Here is a 15589-nt window from a genome sequence, read left to right as displayed (position 1 = left end):
AGGGTCTGATGATGAACAAGGCTGCCAGCAGCCAGAAGTGAGGCAGCAGTGAAGTTGCTGCCTGGTGACAGGCACTTGCTTTGAAGCTGCAGCCTGAGCTGCTGCCATCTCATTTTTTATTAATTTGAAGAAAAAAGCTGCATGCAAACACCGATTTTGAAGTTGCAGCCAATAATGTTGATGGCACTGGAGAAAATAGATTTTGCTTGGCTTTGGCTTCTCCATCCCTCTCCAGTATCCTGGAAGCGAAGTCTTTTGATTGCATTTTTTTTTTTATGTGCAAATGAGTACAAGGTTAATTTCTAGTTTTATAATCACCTCTCAAATGGGAGCTGTTAGCCCGGGGTAAGTGGGTACGCGGAGATAAATCAGTGGTGTTTTAGTATTTGCAGAGTGCTGCCCACTGCTCCAAGTCTCTAGAGTTGCTCATTGGGTGCTGGAGAAGCTGGGGCGGTTGAAATGCCTCCTGCAGGGGTGCTGGGGGGCAGCCCTGTGCTTGGATGGGTGACACAGCCAAGCTTGTGCAGTCTGTACACGTGGGGGGTGGGGCAGGAGGAAAGTCTCAGTTCCTCTGCCAGGTAAGAGCACGGCTATGGGACACCGAAGCCAGGGTTGTGGTTTTTTTAACCAATTTTTTGTTTGTTTTAAACCACTGGAATATCGGTGGTAGTTTTGGTTGCATTTGGGATTTATTTCAGTCGTTTTGGTTGGTATAAAGTTCAGAACGCTAAACCTCGAGCTCGTCCCAGCACGGCTCCCTCCCAAACCAGGGCCCAGCAGGAAGCAGCTCTCACATTTCACTCCTTGCTGGGGCAATTCCTAACGCCTGCCACTCACGCTGGCCTCGTTTGCACGGAGCCAGGCCTCGCTCTGACGCCGCACCTCGGGGCGGCCGGAGGTACCTGCCTACCCCCCGCCGCTGGTGCGAGTGGTTCGTTCCGCCCCTCCCTCTCTCCCTCCCTGCGGCCGGCGGTGGTGCGTTCCGCTCCCGGCGCTGGATGCGGAACTGCCCGAGCGGCGCAGAGCGGCTGGGAGCGGCGGCGGGGCAGGTGAGCGGGCTGTGGAGCGTCGGGACCTGCGGGCGCGAAGACGGGCCGGGCGCCTCATCGGGTGATTCGCCTCGGCTGTCCCCCGGCCGGCCGGGCGTTGCGGTGATGCTCGGCGGGCGGTGAGCCCTTCCGCGGGGCGCCGCGGGGCGGGACCCGGGTGCTGGCTGTGGCTGCGCGAGGAGGGGGCGCGGCCGCCGGTGGCTGTGAGGGGTCGGCGCGCGGGCGGCAGCTCTGGGCCGCGGGCTGCGCTCTGTGGGGCGGTCGGGATGGAGAGGGGAGGGGAGGGGGGTCCGGAGCGGAGGGGTGAGCGAGGAGTGCCCTGCTGCGGTGTGACTCGAGCGGCGCTTTCGCTCGTCGGTTTGCAAACGGCGGAGCCTCCCGTTTCCCGAGACAATAGAGTGGGAAATCCGCGTTATGTTAGGTAATCTCTTAAGAAGTAACGTGTAAATCGAGAGCGTTCTCCTCTTGGAAATGGCCGTCACCACTTTGCCGTGTCGTGTTGTCAGACAGAAGGGAGAGGAGCCCTCCGCGGCACTGTTGATGTGGAGTCACGATAACGAGGCGCTCAGGGAAATGACAGGCTTGGAAGCGAGCCGCTTCGCTCCCAGGCTTTCTTCTCCCTGTTCCCCCTGAGCGTCGCCCATCCGTCTCGCTGCTGTCGGGCACGCACGGAGCAGCGCGTGCTGCACATCGCATCCCGGGGAGGTGGGACGGAGCTGTGCGTGTCGGCGCGCTGTGCTTCCCCGCCGAGCCAGCCATTTTCTGTGCAGCCCGGCCGGCGCTTCTGCTCACCTGCGCTCCGTGTCCTTGCCGTGCTCTCTGCAGCATCGCTTATCTGCGCAGAGGCAGCTGCTCGAGCGGGAGCGAGGGGAGGGAAAGCGTGTTTCGGTGTGCTGAGGGTCACATAGCCAAAGCGATGTCATTCAAATGCAGGTCGTTTGGGAAGCGTCTCCATTTTCGGCCTTCGTGCTGGTTGAGCCTTGGGAACTATTTTGGGCAGGCACAAGAGGTGCTGGTGGTTTTCAGCACTAATGAAAATCTGCAACCCTGACACATCAGGGAGGGCATCCAAGGCAACCAGCACAGCAAAAATGCAGCTCTTGAAAGATCCCATCTTGCCATGGCTTGTTATGTAATTCTGAACAGATCGATCATTACTGCTATAAATTGTCCTTTTGCTTTATGCTGCTTTATAGATGGAAAATGTGTAGCTCTCGAATCCAGTTTAATCACTTTACAATTAATTACATGCTCCTCACACATCTTATTGTGTGTGTAACAAAATGCAAAATCATCAACAAGTCTTGAACATGCTTTTTTTTTTTAAACAATATAGTTTTGTCTTCACTAAAAATTGTTGTAGGTACTTCTCCACTATTGCAGAAAGTCAGGGCTTCTGTGCTTTTAGCAAGTTAACGTCCTGAGTTGCAAGTCTGTGTTGGCTTTCACACCATTACTTTTAAAAAGAGAAGGAAAATTATGTCCCCACTGACAGAACCTCATCTTCATAGCACACGCAACATGGCCCCTTCTGATGGTGAGTTATGTGATGAAGTTTTTGAATGGCAGTGAACTGAAGGCTCTGTAGCAAGCTCTTCTGCTTTCAAGTTTTAATAGAAAAACAGGAGTAAATATTCTGTGAGGCCAACCTCTTCTGCAGCCTTGATCCCGTTCTGCAGTTCCTTTGGAAGGAAGCAGGCTGTGTCTGTGATGAAGTCCAGCCTAAGTCTCCTCAGAAGGATGCTGGAGAAATGCTGAGGAAATAAAGGTTCCAGAGGCATTAAATAGTAAGCCTTGCCAAAGTAGCTTTTTGCTTTATTGGATGTTGGGATTGATGGCAGAATGTGTTGGTGCATGCCAAGTTTTGCTTAGAACACTGTTTGTATTGCCATTCTAAATTGAATTAAAATTGGCTTTGATTTGATCTCACTTGGGGTTGGGGACATGCAGGCTCCTCATTTGTAGCTCTTTCCCTCTCATCTTGCCTCATCAAATAGGTATAGGTGGGATGTGTTAGGCGATACTTCTGCAGAGGTGCTATGTGGCCTATTTAATATCCTGTGCAATGAGTCAGTTGAAAAAACAAATATTTATGAAATAAAAAGGGTGTAAATTTGTGTCACTTGGCATTACGGCTGACGTTACCTGTAGATATGTTACCATGGCGTGCTGTAGTGCTTTTACTAGGGGGGTAGTGCCACCTGCCCACAGGATGGAAAGTGATACTTCTCTGTAGGTATGGAGCTGAATGTTTCACTTACTTTCCACTATACATATGTTACAGCCTGGAGTAATTCCTGGCCGCGTCCTCTGCCTTACTGGTGTGACATTTAGGATACGTTACATTTAGGATGCATTGCATTTCTGAGCAGCCTGTTTGCTGGAAAGCCTTTGGCATCGTTACTTAACACAAAGGCAGAAAATGCAGAATGAGTGGGGGTTTGCAGAGGTGAGGAAAGGTTATAGAAACAGGAGGAACTCTTAATACGTAAGAAAGCATTTGAAAGCTAGAATCAAATCTTAATGTGTAAGATTAACTTCCACAGTTAAGCAGTCTCCATCTTTCTCAAAGTGTAAGTTCTCATGAAGGAAAAGCATTGTTGGTGACCTAACAAGAAGTGAAATAAAAGTAAGCAGCACGAGGCTTCAGTCGGAAGAGAATGTTCTTAGTGGGATAATCTGGTAATGTGTGGAATAATTGTGGTGTTTGTTTGATCACAGAAGGGTTTGCAGCTTTTCCTTCAGTGCCTTAAGAGCTATGAAGAGGTGTGTGGTGGTGACCGTCTGTGTGCTCTCTGTAACTGAGCCTCTGTAATTCTGCTACTCTTTGCTCTGTTGGCTGAGTGAGAAAATAATTTGGGAGATAGGAGGTTCTCTGTCACTTGGGGCCTTTAAATCTGTTGTGAGCGTTTGAAAATTACTCTTGATAATCAAGAAATGTGCTCCGGGTTTGTTTCTTGGAGCTGGACTAGTTGACTAAAACTACATCCCCTGCAAGTAGGAGGGCTCATGCTGCTGTGAGCTCTGGTGTTTCCTCACAGCTAGGGCTCCCAAACTGGGGGCTGTGCCTTTTGAGGCCAGAACTCACAGAGTTGTGAGGTATTGTGTTAATTGCTGCTACGTTTCCTTTTCTCATCTGCTAGCAGCACCGTTGCAGTGATGTAAGAGTAAGAAGAGCCGCTTGCATGCACCCAGAGTTCCTGTTCTGAGGCAGTTCTCTTGCTGTGTTCTTAGGGACTGCAGTCAAGTGAGAGACTGGTGCTTTTCTGGGCCAATATAAGGAAAAGATGCAATCAAAAGATCATTGTGGCAGCAAGGAGCAAAGGTTTATGGTTTTCTTTTCTTTCACAGCCTTCAGTGTTCAGAGCTGGGGCAGTCCTCAAAAAAGAACCAGTCATCACCTTGCCTTGGGTCAGTCCTGTGGTGGTTGTTGTGATTTCTCTTTTCTGTGTTGTTTATGACCTAATTTCTGAATACTTTCTCTAAATTGTATTCGGGATTTCAATCTTGTTTTTTTTTTACACATGGGGCAGAGATATCCAGATTGTTGGGAACGCATCTGATGCTCTCCAGAACTGAGTGTTGTCTGATGAGCAGAACAGCCTTTTTTCTTAAACTATGCCTTTTCTTTGTCATATCTGTGAGTTCAGCAGCAGTGTTGCACGCATTGCAAGCCCTTTGTCATTTTTGTCACTGTCTTTGTTGCATTCTGCTTCTGTTTTCACGCCAACTGAATTTCCCACTGCCGGTATCAAATGGTTGTCCTTCACCTTACATGTAACTTTGACATCTGCTTGCCAGGGTTGGTTTGACTTGCTCCAGAGAGGTTCCTGTGGGGTGGGATGGAAAGTTTTGCCTCTTTTGCCTCGTTGTCTCATCAGGCAATGCGAGTGCTTTTGGTGATGAAGACCTTGCATTTCATCAGAATTACTTCACGCAAGGAAGTAATTCAGGACAAGGACACGGCCACTCTGCTGCAGTGTCTGTATCAGTTTCCTCTCAGTAGTGGTTAAACCATGCTTGAGGCATTCGTGTTCTTCTCACAGACCATCTTGTTTCTCCCTTCTGACTCATAAGATGGACCCAGCAGACATGGTGCTTCCTCTCCCTCTGGCAGGGTGACTCTGGGAGACCCCCTCAGCTTCTTCTGTCCTTCGCTGGCCATGAGGGGTGTTGGAGGCCGTTCTGTCTCTTCTGGGCTTGGATCTCGCTTTGCTCGTGTTTACGTGTGGGTGAGTGTAAGATGACATCCCACCTAGCACAGCTCTGCAGAGAGTAGGCTTTGCTCTTGGCTCTGCTTGCAGCTTTGACCAGCTGGTACTATCGTTTGTCACAACAAGTAGTAGTAGGATCAGGCTGGGAGTAGGAATTTCAGCTCTTGCACAGTGTTTATGGAAAAGAAGAGGAAGGCGTGTAGACAGAAGGAGTAATTAAGGTGGGTGGCATGTGGAGGGAGAGTGAGGTAAGGCAGAAGTGATGGGATCTTGTGGGTACCAGTGCCGAGGCTGAGAACAGCTGAATAATTTATTTCAAAGACTCGTGTTTATTTGCTCATTCTCAGCATTTCAGTGTTTCTGTGCTGGCTGAATTTGCCCCGTTTCAGTCCCATAATCAGTCTTTATTGTAGGAACCCCATGGTGTGTGCCAGTTGTCCTGCTGTGGCCCACAATTGGGTAAGAAGTGAATCCCTGTGCCTGGCGGGGACAGTGCCACCACAGAGGTCCTCTGCTCAGGGAGTCGTGGCACAGCTTGAAGCCTGCGTGTGGACAGAAGCTGCTGGTTGCTGCCTCCTGGCCGTGTGTCTGCCCCACGTCTCTTCCTCTCTCACAGAAGGCCTTTCTCTGAGCTCCCACAACTGGGAGGAGATGGGCAAGAGCAAAGACACTGAATAATTTAGGAGCTGTGCTTGCATCCAGCAGTTCTCACAATTTAAATACCGTGTGCTGTGCTCTGTTGTCTTCTTATTAATTCTTAATAAGGCTATGCATTTGCATTGTTGGGCTTCTGGAAGAAGCTGCTGGTGGTCATGATATGGGCGCTCTGGCTCACTTGTCCTGTGCCAAGCTGATGGAAGTGCCTGGGCTGCCTCTGCAGCGGCTGAGGAGGTTTCTCAGCTCAGAACTCAAGTTGGAAGCTGTTCCAGTTTGGAAAAGAGCATAATCCCATAGTGGCTGCGGAAGGTGAAACTAATTTAGTTCAAGGGCTTTCTGTAGGTTTTGATTGGTTGTTGTATTTTTTCTCTCTGCAAAGTGTACAAGCAGATGCTAGTGGAGATCTGAGGAACAATAAAGAGCTGATGAGGTAGAAATAAATGATGTGGCTTTTGTGTTTTGTTATGGCGGTATCGTGCAAGAGTGGGGGAAATGGGCAGATTTGGAAGAAGCAGAAGGCAGAGAGCCAAAGCACTTTTGTTGCTGTTCTGTACTGCACATCTCCAGAGATTAATGGTACCTAAAAGATGAATTTAAGTGTGAGCTGTGCGCTCAAGAGGACTGGCTGGGTTGGCAGAGGGCCCTTTTTGCCAATATTCCTGTTCCCTGAGATCTGCGAGAGGGAAGTAGAGGAGGGGCTGCAGCCTGAACCGAAGGGCTTCCAGTGAAGGTGGGACTGAGGCTGCAATCTGTTGTTTTTTTTGTTAATGACAAGTAATGTAAAAGTGTGTGCTTCTGAATTTCTCCAGCATGAGTTTATTGTTGGTGGTTTTCCCCGGGAGTGCACTAGAATAAAATGGATAACAGTATTCGCATGTCATTCTTCCTCACCCTCTTGTCCCTGGAGACCAATTCAACAGCTCTTGTTTGTTCTTGTTTCTTCTTTTTGGAAAGAATTAGCAGATGAATGTCTGGGCCATGCAGTTCACAAACACCTGCTGCTGGATGCAGCCATGCCTATGGGACAAGGGCTGCTACGTGCTTTCTGCCATCTGCAAGTTACCTCTAGGATCGCACATTTGTGCTGGCACACTTTTTGTGCTGCAGTGAGGAACCAGCAGCAGCAGCTGCCTGCAGGAGCACTGTGTGTACCTCGGGCACAGGATCTCACCGGCTGCAGAGGGTCCTTGCTTTCAGTGACCAATAGCAGCTTCTGATCCGCTTAGCATTTGTGCACACAGAAAACCTTGCCGGTGGGGAGGCTTTTAGTGCATTGTGGACACAGTGGTGCCACCGGGGTCAATGAGAGTGTACCCCGGCAGTCCTTGTGCTGGGGTGAGGCCTGGCAGCAGTGCTGGGAGCTTGGTGCAAGGGGTGGAGCGCGGCCGCCGTGCCATAAATAGATCCAGCACGCCGAGATCTGGGCACGAAGATTGGGTTGCTATGGAGATTGAGCTGAATCAGATTACCTGCGGCTCTGCTTTTACAGCTTGCGCATATGTGGTGGCTGCGTGGTCCCGCGTGTGCGGCAGGCTGCTGTACCCAGGCTGGAACCGGGGGAAGCAAGGAGCAAAGCAGCTGAAGGGCTGGCATATGCCAAATCTGTTACCATAACAACCAAGAACCTGAGCCAGGCTGGCTTCAGGCTTGCCGTGCTCTAGAAAGGCTCCTGACTCTGCTGTGTGATGCTTCTGCTTGTGAGCTAATTCTGGCTGTGTTAAGTCTGTCTGTGCAAGCTGCCTCCATTTTGCTTGGAATACCGCTGTGCAGGCTAAAGCTGCATCTGTACTGTGTCAGGCATGTTTTCAGTAGGGCAAAGAGGTAATATCACTGCAGTAGGAAAGGAAGAAATCTGTACGATATTCACATTCTTCCAAAGAGTTTCTGAGGGCGTCATTCTGTATCTCTGCAAACTGTTTTCCCACTTAATTTCCTAAGTTTTTTCAATTCAGTTTAGCATGTCTTTTTCCTCAGCCCTTATGGATACGTGGAAAGTGCAAACAGTCGGGATGCATCTGCTGCTTTATCCATAAGAAACTCTTACTGACTCAAGTGATGCTGTCTCCCATTGAGGATGCTTTTAGAATGTGCCTGTAGTCCTCTGCTGAGCTGTTTTTGAGATGTATGACTACTGCTAAGGCGTTTCACAGAGCCACCCCTGTATTGTAGGCTACTCATGCTGGATAAATATACCATCACCTGTTTTAGGTCGGTTTGCAATACTTTGAAAATGCCTTTTTTTCTCTCTCAGTTGTACCAAGGTGCTACTATCTGTTTAAGAGTCACGCATTGCTATCTTGGCAAGGTGAATGGTAACAAAAAATGAAGCAACTGCACTAGTATAGCAAGTCCATCCAGATCTGACTTCAGAAATTGTTCCACCTTCTGTCAATCTCTTCCATCAGGTTCAGGAGGAGGAGGTATTCTCAGCCCATAACATCTAGAATCAGAGAATCTTGGAGTTGGAAGGAGCCCTGAAAAGTCGTTTAGTCCAACCCACTTTTCTGTAATGAACAGGGACACCTACAGCTAGATTAGGTTGCTCAGAGCACCAACCTTGAATGTCTCCAGGGACGGGGCATCCACCACCTCTCTGGGCAGCCTGTTCCATTGCTTCACCATCCTTATTGTTAAAAATTTCTTCTTTATATTTGACCTAAATCCAATATCTAAATCTCCTCTTTTAGTTTGAAACCATTTCCTCTTGTCCTTTCAGCGATGCATGGCAATGGGGCAAGGGGAAACGGCCACAAACTGAAGCACAGGAAATTCCACATGAATGTGCATAAGAACTGCTTCGCAGTAAGGGTGACAGAGCACTGGAATAGGCTGCCCAGAGAGGCTGTGGAATCTCCTTCTCTGGAGAAATTCAAGACCCACCTGGATACCCACCTGTGCAACCTCATCAAGGGAGCCTGCTTTGGAAGGTTGGGGAGTTGGACTTGATGTTCTCTGGAGGCCCCTTCTAGCCCCCCTAATTCTGTGATTCTGTCACAGCAGACTCTGTTAAAAAGTCTGTCCCCTTCTTTCTTATAGACCCCCTTTAGATACAGAAAGGCCGCTTTCTGGTCTTCCCAGAACTCCAGGCTGAACAGCACCAGCTCACTCAGCCTGTCCTTGAAGGAGAGGTGTTCTGTCCCTTGGATCATTTTTGTGTCCTTCCTCTGGACATGCTTTGACAGGGTCCACGTCTCTCCTGCACTGAGGACTCCGCATCAGGACACAATACTCCAGGTAAGGTCTCACCAGAGCAGAGCAGAGGATCATCTCCTTCATCCTGCTGGCCAACACTTCTTTTGATGCAGTCAAGGATATAGAGAAAGCTGCAGGGGCATATTGCAGGCTCATGTCCAACTTGCCATCCACCAATACCCCCACGATCTTTTCAGTGGAGCTGTGATGTATTCTCTTGTCTCCCAGATTATATTGACATTGGGGGTTGCCATGATCCAGGTTGCAGCACCTTGCACTTGGGTTTGTTGAACCCCATGAGGTTCATCTGGGCCCACTGCTCCAGCCTGTCCAGATCTCTCTGAATGGAATCCCATCCCTTGGGTGTGTCAGCTGCACCACACAGATAGATGTCATCAGCAATCTTGCTGAGGGTGCACTTTGATCCCACTGTCAATGTCATGGATGAAGATGCTGAAGAGTACTGGTTCCAGTACTGATCCCTGAGGGACACCACTTGTCACCGATCTCCATCCAGACACCGAGCCGTTGACCGCCACTCTCTGTGTACAGTCTCACAACCGATTCCTCATCCATTGAACAATCCATCCATCAAATTTATATCTTTCCAATTTGGAGAGAAGGATGTAATGAAGGCCCGTGTCAAAAGCCTTAGTGATGTCCAGATCGATGACATTGCTGGCTCTTCCCTTGTCCACTGATGCAATTACACCATCATAAGAAGTGACAGGGTTGGTAAGGCAGGACCTGCCCTTGGTGAAGTCGTACTAGTTATCCCATGTCACCTCCCTTTCTTCCATATGTCTTAGCATAGCTTCTAGGAGGATCTTCTCCCTGATCTTCCCCATTACCAAGATGAAGCTTCTACCCTTCTTAAGTGAGTACTATATTGCTTTTTTCCCTGTCAGCAGGGACTTCACCTGACCACCATGACTTTTCAAAAACCATCGAATGTGGTTTGGTGACTGCATCAGCCAATTCCTTTGGAACCCTGGGATGCATCTCCTCAGGACCCACTTGCCTTCTGCCTGTGTTTGTTGTGCTTGTAGGACCTCTGTAGTGTCTGGATAAAAGGCAAACAGCATTATGGGTTTCTTAGGGACACTATATTTTTATGGATGAAGCTGCTAGCAATGTTTAATATAGCTGTTAAGCAATGAAGGTGTAAAATGGCTCATGTGAGATAGAGGCTGTGTGTCTGTTGCTTTAAAAGCTTAGTGCAAGCAAAAAAGAGTGTATGCTAGAACAGAAGTAATGGCTGGAAGTACACAGACTGGGAAGAAGAAGTCAAAGCTTCAGCAATAAAGTTCCCTCTAAGATTATTAAAATGTCTAAAAATGTATCAAAACTGTCATGAATAGTTCATACTGTTCTTCAGATTGCATTGATTTAATTTCTACAATGAGTGAAATGGGGTTTTTGGCCATACAGGTGAGGTTGGCTGGTCCTGAGCTCCATGTTCCTGTTTCTGAGAACCAAGCAGACAGCTCTCTTGGCATGCTCAGGGTGCGTAATGTAGCAAAAGGAAACCTGTCAGCCAAACAGTGGGTGTTGAAACTCCTGGCCGTGTTTATGTCTGCTTCAGTTTCCAGTTTAGTTTGATTGGTATGAAGTATCTTGATTTCACAGTAAACAACATGCTAGGGTTCACTATAGATCTGAACTGGGTACAGATTGTCTTGGCTGGGTATAAATAGAAATCCGAGATGTTCCAGTGACGTTTTAGAACTGAGAATTTTGTTCCTTCTGGGTATGGTTTGAAATCTGGTCTTTTGCAAGATAACATTTCAGTGAACCAAAATTCCTATGGCTTCTGTCCTGCAATTTTCGCTTTGTCCTTCGCAAACGTCCTCTTTTTTGGTCTTAGAAATTAATATCCCACTCTGTGCTCTTTACTTACGCAATCAGTAAATTGTATTGTCTGATGTTGATTTATATTCTAAGATCCATATACTGCTGAATTGTGAGGTGCAAACCATTCTGAACTGGGGTACTCAGAAGGCAGGGCTTTGCATCTGCCTGTTGCAAAATGGTCTCCTGCTAGCTTCATATCATTCTTTAGAGCAAATGTATTTAAATTCATGAAAACTTTCATATAGGTGAGTGTAAGACTGGGCTGTCAAATCTGCAGTTCAAGTTATTCATTGACAAATTCCTCTATTCCTTGACGTTGTTCCTGTGGCTCTGTATCTGCAAATAGAAGACACTTAAAAGCGCTGCAGCCGCTGAGGTGTAGATGAGACGAGGACACAGCATTTGTGAGGACTAGTGCTGGGTATTGGTCTGACACAGATGTCTCTGATCTGATAAAGAGTTTTTCATGCTATTCTGTCCATCCTGTGGTGTGATGCATTTCCTGTTATGTGTCTTTATATAAACATATCTTTCTGGGAGGAGCTTGCAGAACACCACACGTCTTCTCCTTTGACAAGTTCTGTCACAATCTAAAATGTGGTGTTCTGGGAATTTTGAAAATTAGCGTAGTGCCAATAAATAGAAGTGTTGTTTTGAGCACTTTTTGTCCCCAGTTACTGGAAGGCCACAGATTAGTGCCTGCTCTGGCCTCTGTCTTTGTGTCTGGCCACCTTTGTCAGCTTGCACCAGTTCCTGAGTGTTGCTGATGCTGCTGCAGTATGTGGGTAGTGCTCATCGTCACTAAACTGTCCTTATAAGTGCTTGGGTAAACAGTGTGATCCCTGCAACATGATGGGTTTCTGCAGTAGCTTTCCATGGTAGCCTTCATTTCTGTTTCTCCCTTGAGCTGCATCTGCAGGGAGTTTCAAACAGCGCTCAACAATTTGGCCTTCCAAGGGCTGGATCCAGTATATTTGTACAGAGGAAAGCACACTGCAGGGGCTCTGCTCAGAAAGAAATAACCTGGAGTTAAAGCAGCTTGAGAATAGGCCATCATGTCAAAGCCTATACCATCTCAGTGTCAAGATATTCTCAGTTCCAGTTCAGATGGTAACGTGAAAGGGGAGAAATAGGATAAACAACCAAAAGATCTTCATCAATCTTTGACCGCTTTCTGTTCTAATATGCTTAGTTTGTAAAATCCAGAGGAAGGATGGTAGCAGATCTGAGGAGGAACTGCAGGTGCAGGGAAAGGCAGGGCTGTAGTGCCTGTTTGTGTTGGCTGCAGTGATTCAGCTGTGGTGTGTGGCTGCAATGAGGAGCAGGAAGGTGAGATCCTGCAAATACTGGTCTAACACTCTTTGGTTGTTGCCGTCACCCTTCTAGATACTAGATCTCTGAAGAAGAAATCCAGTAAAGGGAAGGTGGACATTTAATGCCAGATTGTGTATTTATACTGATGAAAAGAAAGAGGTCTGTGGATGGCCATGACTGCCTGGAACACAGACTTTTAGGAAATGTAAATCATACATGTGTCTATGTATTTGGTGTTCTTGATTGTGCCTCTGTCACTCTTGCTTTTCTTGATTATAGGTTGAACTTGCTGGACATTTCCAAGTGAATTGCTCCCTGGGGCAGTTGCTCACAGCTGACTGGACAACGGGCTGCTGGGCTGATGAGCAGCAATTCACTGAGATGACATAGAAAGGGGCCAAGGACAATGGTGCAGAAAAAGAAAAGCTGCCCTCGGTTACTCGACTACCTTGTTATCATTGGAGCCAGGTAATGTAGAAGATTCTCGGCTGTGCTTTTGTGTAGGCAGTAGAGTGGGAACTTACGAGGCCACACTTTGTGCTCAGAAAGTGTTGTCTGGAATGAATGCAGACTGGGGGCATGCAGTAGGACTAGGGCATTTTTTGAAAGATACTACTGCACTTAGAGCTTTTTAGCTTGTGGTTTGGATCCTCCTCTTCAAGGATCTACGAAGAGTGACTAAGAGTAGCCCATTTATATATGGCTCTGCTGGCTTGTATGTCTAATTGTCTTTGCTTCTGTTGACATCAGAACAGGGTGATTCACAAACTGAAAATACTGAAAGCTGTGTGTAAGCAGAATGCTAGTGGGGGTTACTTCTCTAACTTTTGAAGAGTGATCTGTAAACTCAGTTTAAAAAAGTCTGAAACTTGCCTTACTTGTCTGATTCTCCTTCTAATACTTTTAGCCTCATAGAAACTACATTAATGCTTTTAATTTTTTTTTTTTAAGTCTTATTAGTTATCAATTAATAAAATGTTATACTTATCTGCTTAAGGAGTGTATAGAATATGGGGTTGGTGTGCTTTTTGTCTAATGTGCAGGTGCACAGCAAATGTTATTTTTCTCCTTTCAAGATTTGTGTGGTAAATTTCTGCCAGTTTATTTAATGGATGTGCTACAAAGTGTACTGTACTTTCATTTCTGAACATAAGTGGTTTTTGTGCATCAGCTTGTTGCTTTACCTACTTTCTTTTTGAAATGCTTTGAGTGCAATATTGAGACTAAGTGGAGGAAATGATGCAAGTAATTTCCTAAGTAGTAACTGTTTTATTATTGTATTTTACTGGCAGAGTAATTTGGTAGTTTAATTATTTTCTCATTGTCTGTGGGGAAAAATAACCCAGTTTTCAGTATGTAGGTCAGAAAGTGACTAGGAAAAGAAGGAAAAAATGTTGACTGCCTCTTCCAGTGATGCTCATAGTTTCATCTTTTCTCAATTAAGGATTGACTAGCATCAGTTCTGGACTCCCACACTGCTCTTGCCTTTTGCTAGGCAGTAGATGCTAGATTGCTGCTGCTTGGAGACCTGTTGTCTCATGTATCAGGTGCTTCAACAGCTGCTAAGGACAGGAGGTAGCCTTCCTTAGGTAGTCCGTGTGTCTTTTACTATTACAGCTTGTTACCCACAGCACATCAGTAGCAATGTCTTTTGAAAGTATTCTGTTTTATTAGGTGTAATTCTTCTGAATGTCTGAGAAGACTTGTCTTTCTGTCTTTAGTGCATATTACTGCAAAGACAGTGATAGCTTACATGTATATTATACATATATACTGGTACTTCGTTGGTGACTTTTTTTAACCATTTAGTATCATGCCTACTAAATCCTAATTACTGTAAAAATGTCAGAACTTGACAGCAAAGGGGTCAAGCCAGAAAGGGATTGATTGGGAAACGTTTTCCGTCCTTCACTTTCTGGATCTCATATTATGCTTCCAGCAGTTATTATTTGCACAACATTCGCAGAAAAACTTTGGTAGGAGGATAGTTAATGCCTTGAAAGAATATGTTCATTTGCTGGAAGAAGCAGAAGTAAACAGTGTTGTCTGTCTTCTTTTGCATTCCATTAGTGATTCGTTGTACAGTGTTCAATGAGGCACAGTAGTAAATAGGTCTGTGTATTATTACCCAGCTTCTGTAATAACTTGCACTTCAAATCCAACTTAATAATCAAGCACAGTCACCTTGCTTGCTTGCCAGAACTTTTTAATGAAAATTTTACAAGGTGAGGTTTTGGGTCCATGGAACTTGTTAGGAACTGTGTTGCTTACTTATTGGAAGTCAGTGTAACTTAGAATTACTAAAATAATAATAAAAAGTTTTATTGTGCTTCAACTAATAAATGAAAGCCTTTTTTGTATGCTAGAATCACTTGGTCAATTGACTCTTTGTCTGACTACAGGCAGCTGTATTTTTGCTGTTTTTCTTTCTGTTTGCTTTCATTCTCTTCCTCCATTCTTACTGGAATTAGTGGAATTACCATTCTTTTTTCCTGTACTTTTTAGCTTGTGATTACAGTGTGTTTCTACTGGAATTATTAAAGCTTATTGCATGTTCTATGGGGAGGAAAGTATTTTAAAAGTATTGTGTTGGCTCTGCTACAGTTGTGTTACACCAGCTTTCTTTTGTGAAACCTGGTAAAATTGTAGCATTGCTTCCATGACTGACATGGAGTTTTACTCCTACCTTGGGGGGCCTCCTTTGTTTGCCTTGGCAGGATATTGTGATAAATTGTTCTTAGAAACCTCTCAGGAAACAGTCTTCATTATGTCCTCCTTATATGTCAGCATAAATTCCAGGGATGTGGGATAGGTGGAACAAGGGGACACAGGTTTACATGTTACTGGTACTGTAGTGCTGCTTATAAGAGCACTGAAACAATATTCTGCAGGGCAATGGTAAGATCTAGAGTGTTACCTGTAATAACCTAATGTATCACTCCATCATTTATTTGATTCTTCTCCTAGGAAATCCTTGGTTTTCTCAATCAGATTTCCTTGTATATATATATTTTTTTCTTTCTTGGTCATCCATTGGATTTTCATCTGACTATGTTTGGAGATGGAGATTTCTACCCAAGTATTCCCTCTCCCATGCAGTTAAACTTGTTTTGGAAATCAAAGTCAGGGAAATGTGACAGTACAATATTCCCCTGGAAACAATGTACTCCCGAAACCCCTTTTTTGACTCAAAGGAGTCAACAAGCAGAGTGGCTCCTTGTTGGGCCTTGATAATGATGGTGTAGACTTTTTTTATTTAAACATTTTGTGATCGTTGGGCTTATCCTAGATTGAGAACTGTAGCTAGTG

At 45.9% G+C, this 15589-nt stretch overlaps 1 protein-coding gene across 34 annotated transcripts in view; it reads left to right on the top strand.

Annotated features, from left to right (window-relative positions):
• The first annotated feature begins 930 nt into the window (after positions 1-930).
• Positions 931-15589, top strand: part of MADD (MAP kinase activating death domain) — a 70312-nt gene continuing 55653 nt past the window's right edge. For 33 of the 34 annotated variants that reach the window (XM_048947601.1, XM_048947597.1, XM_048947595.1 and 30 more), the window contains exons 1-2: positions 931-1049; positions 12560-12748. In XM_048947601.1, the coding sequence (XP_048803558.1) occupies positions 12687-12748 (62 nt within the window). In that variant the 5' untranslated portion in view covers positions 931-1049; positions 12560-12686. Of the gene's footprint in view, positions 1050-1445; positions 1471-12559; positions 12749-15589 lie in introns of those variants that run through there. The other variant, XM_048947576.1, reaches the window with a different exon arrangement.

The sequence above is a fragment of the Lagopus muta genome, chromosome 6 (assembly GCF_023343835.1).
Source record: "Lagopus muta isolate bLagMut1 chromosome 6, bLagMut1 primary, whole genome shotgun sequence".
In the NCBI taxonomy this organism is placed as follows: domain Eukaryota; kingdom Metazoa; phylum Chordata; class Aves; order Galliformes; family Phasianidae; genus Lagopus; species Lagopus muta.
Note: the sequence above shows the minus strand (reverse complement) of the source record. Positions and strands in the feature narration are given on the sequence as shown.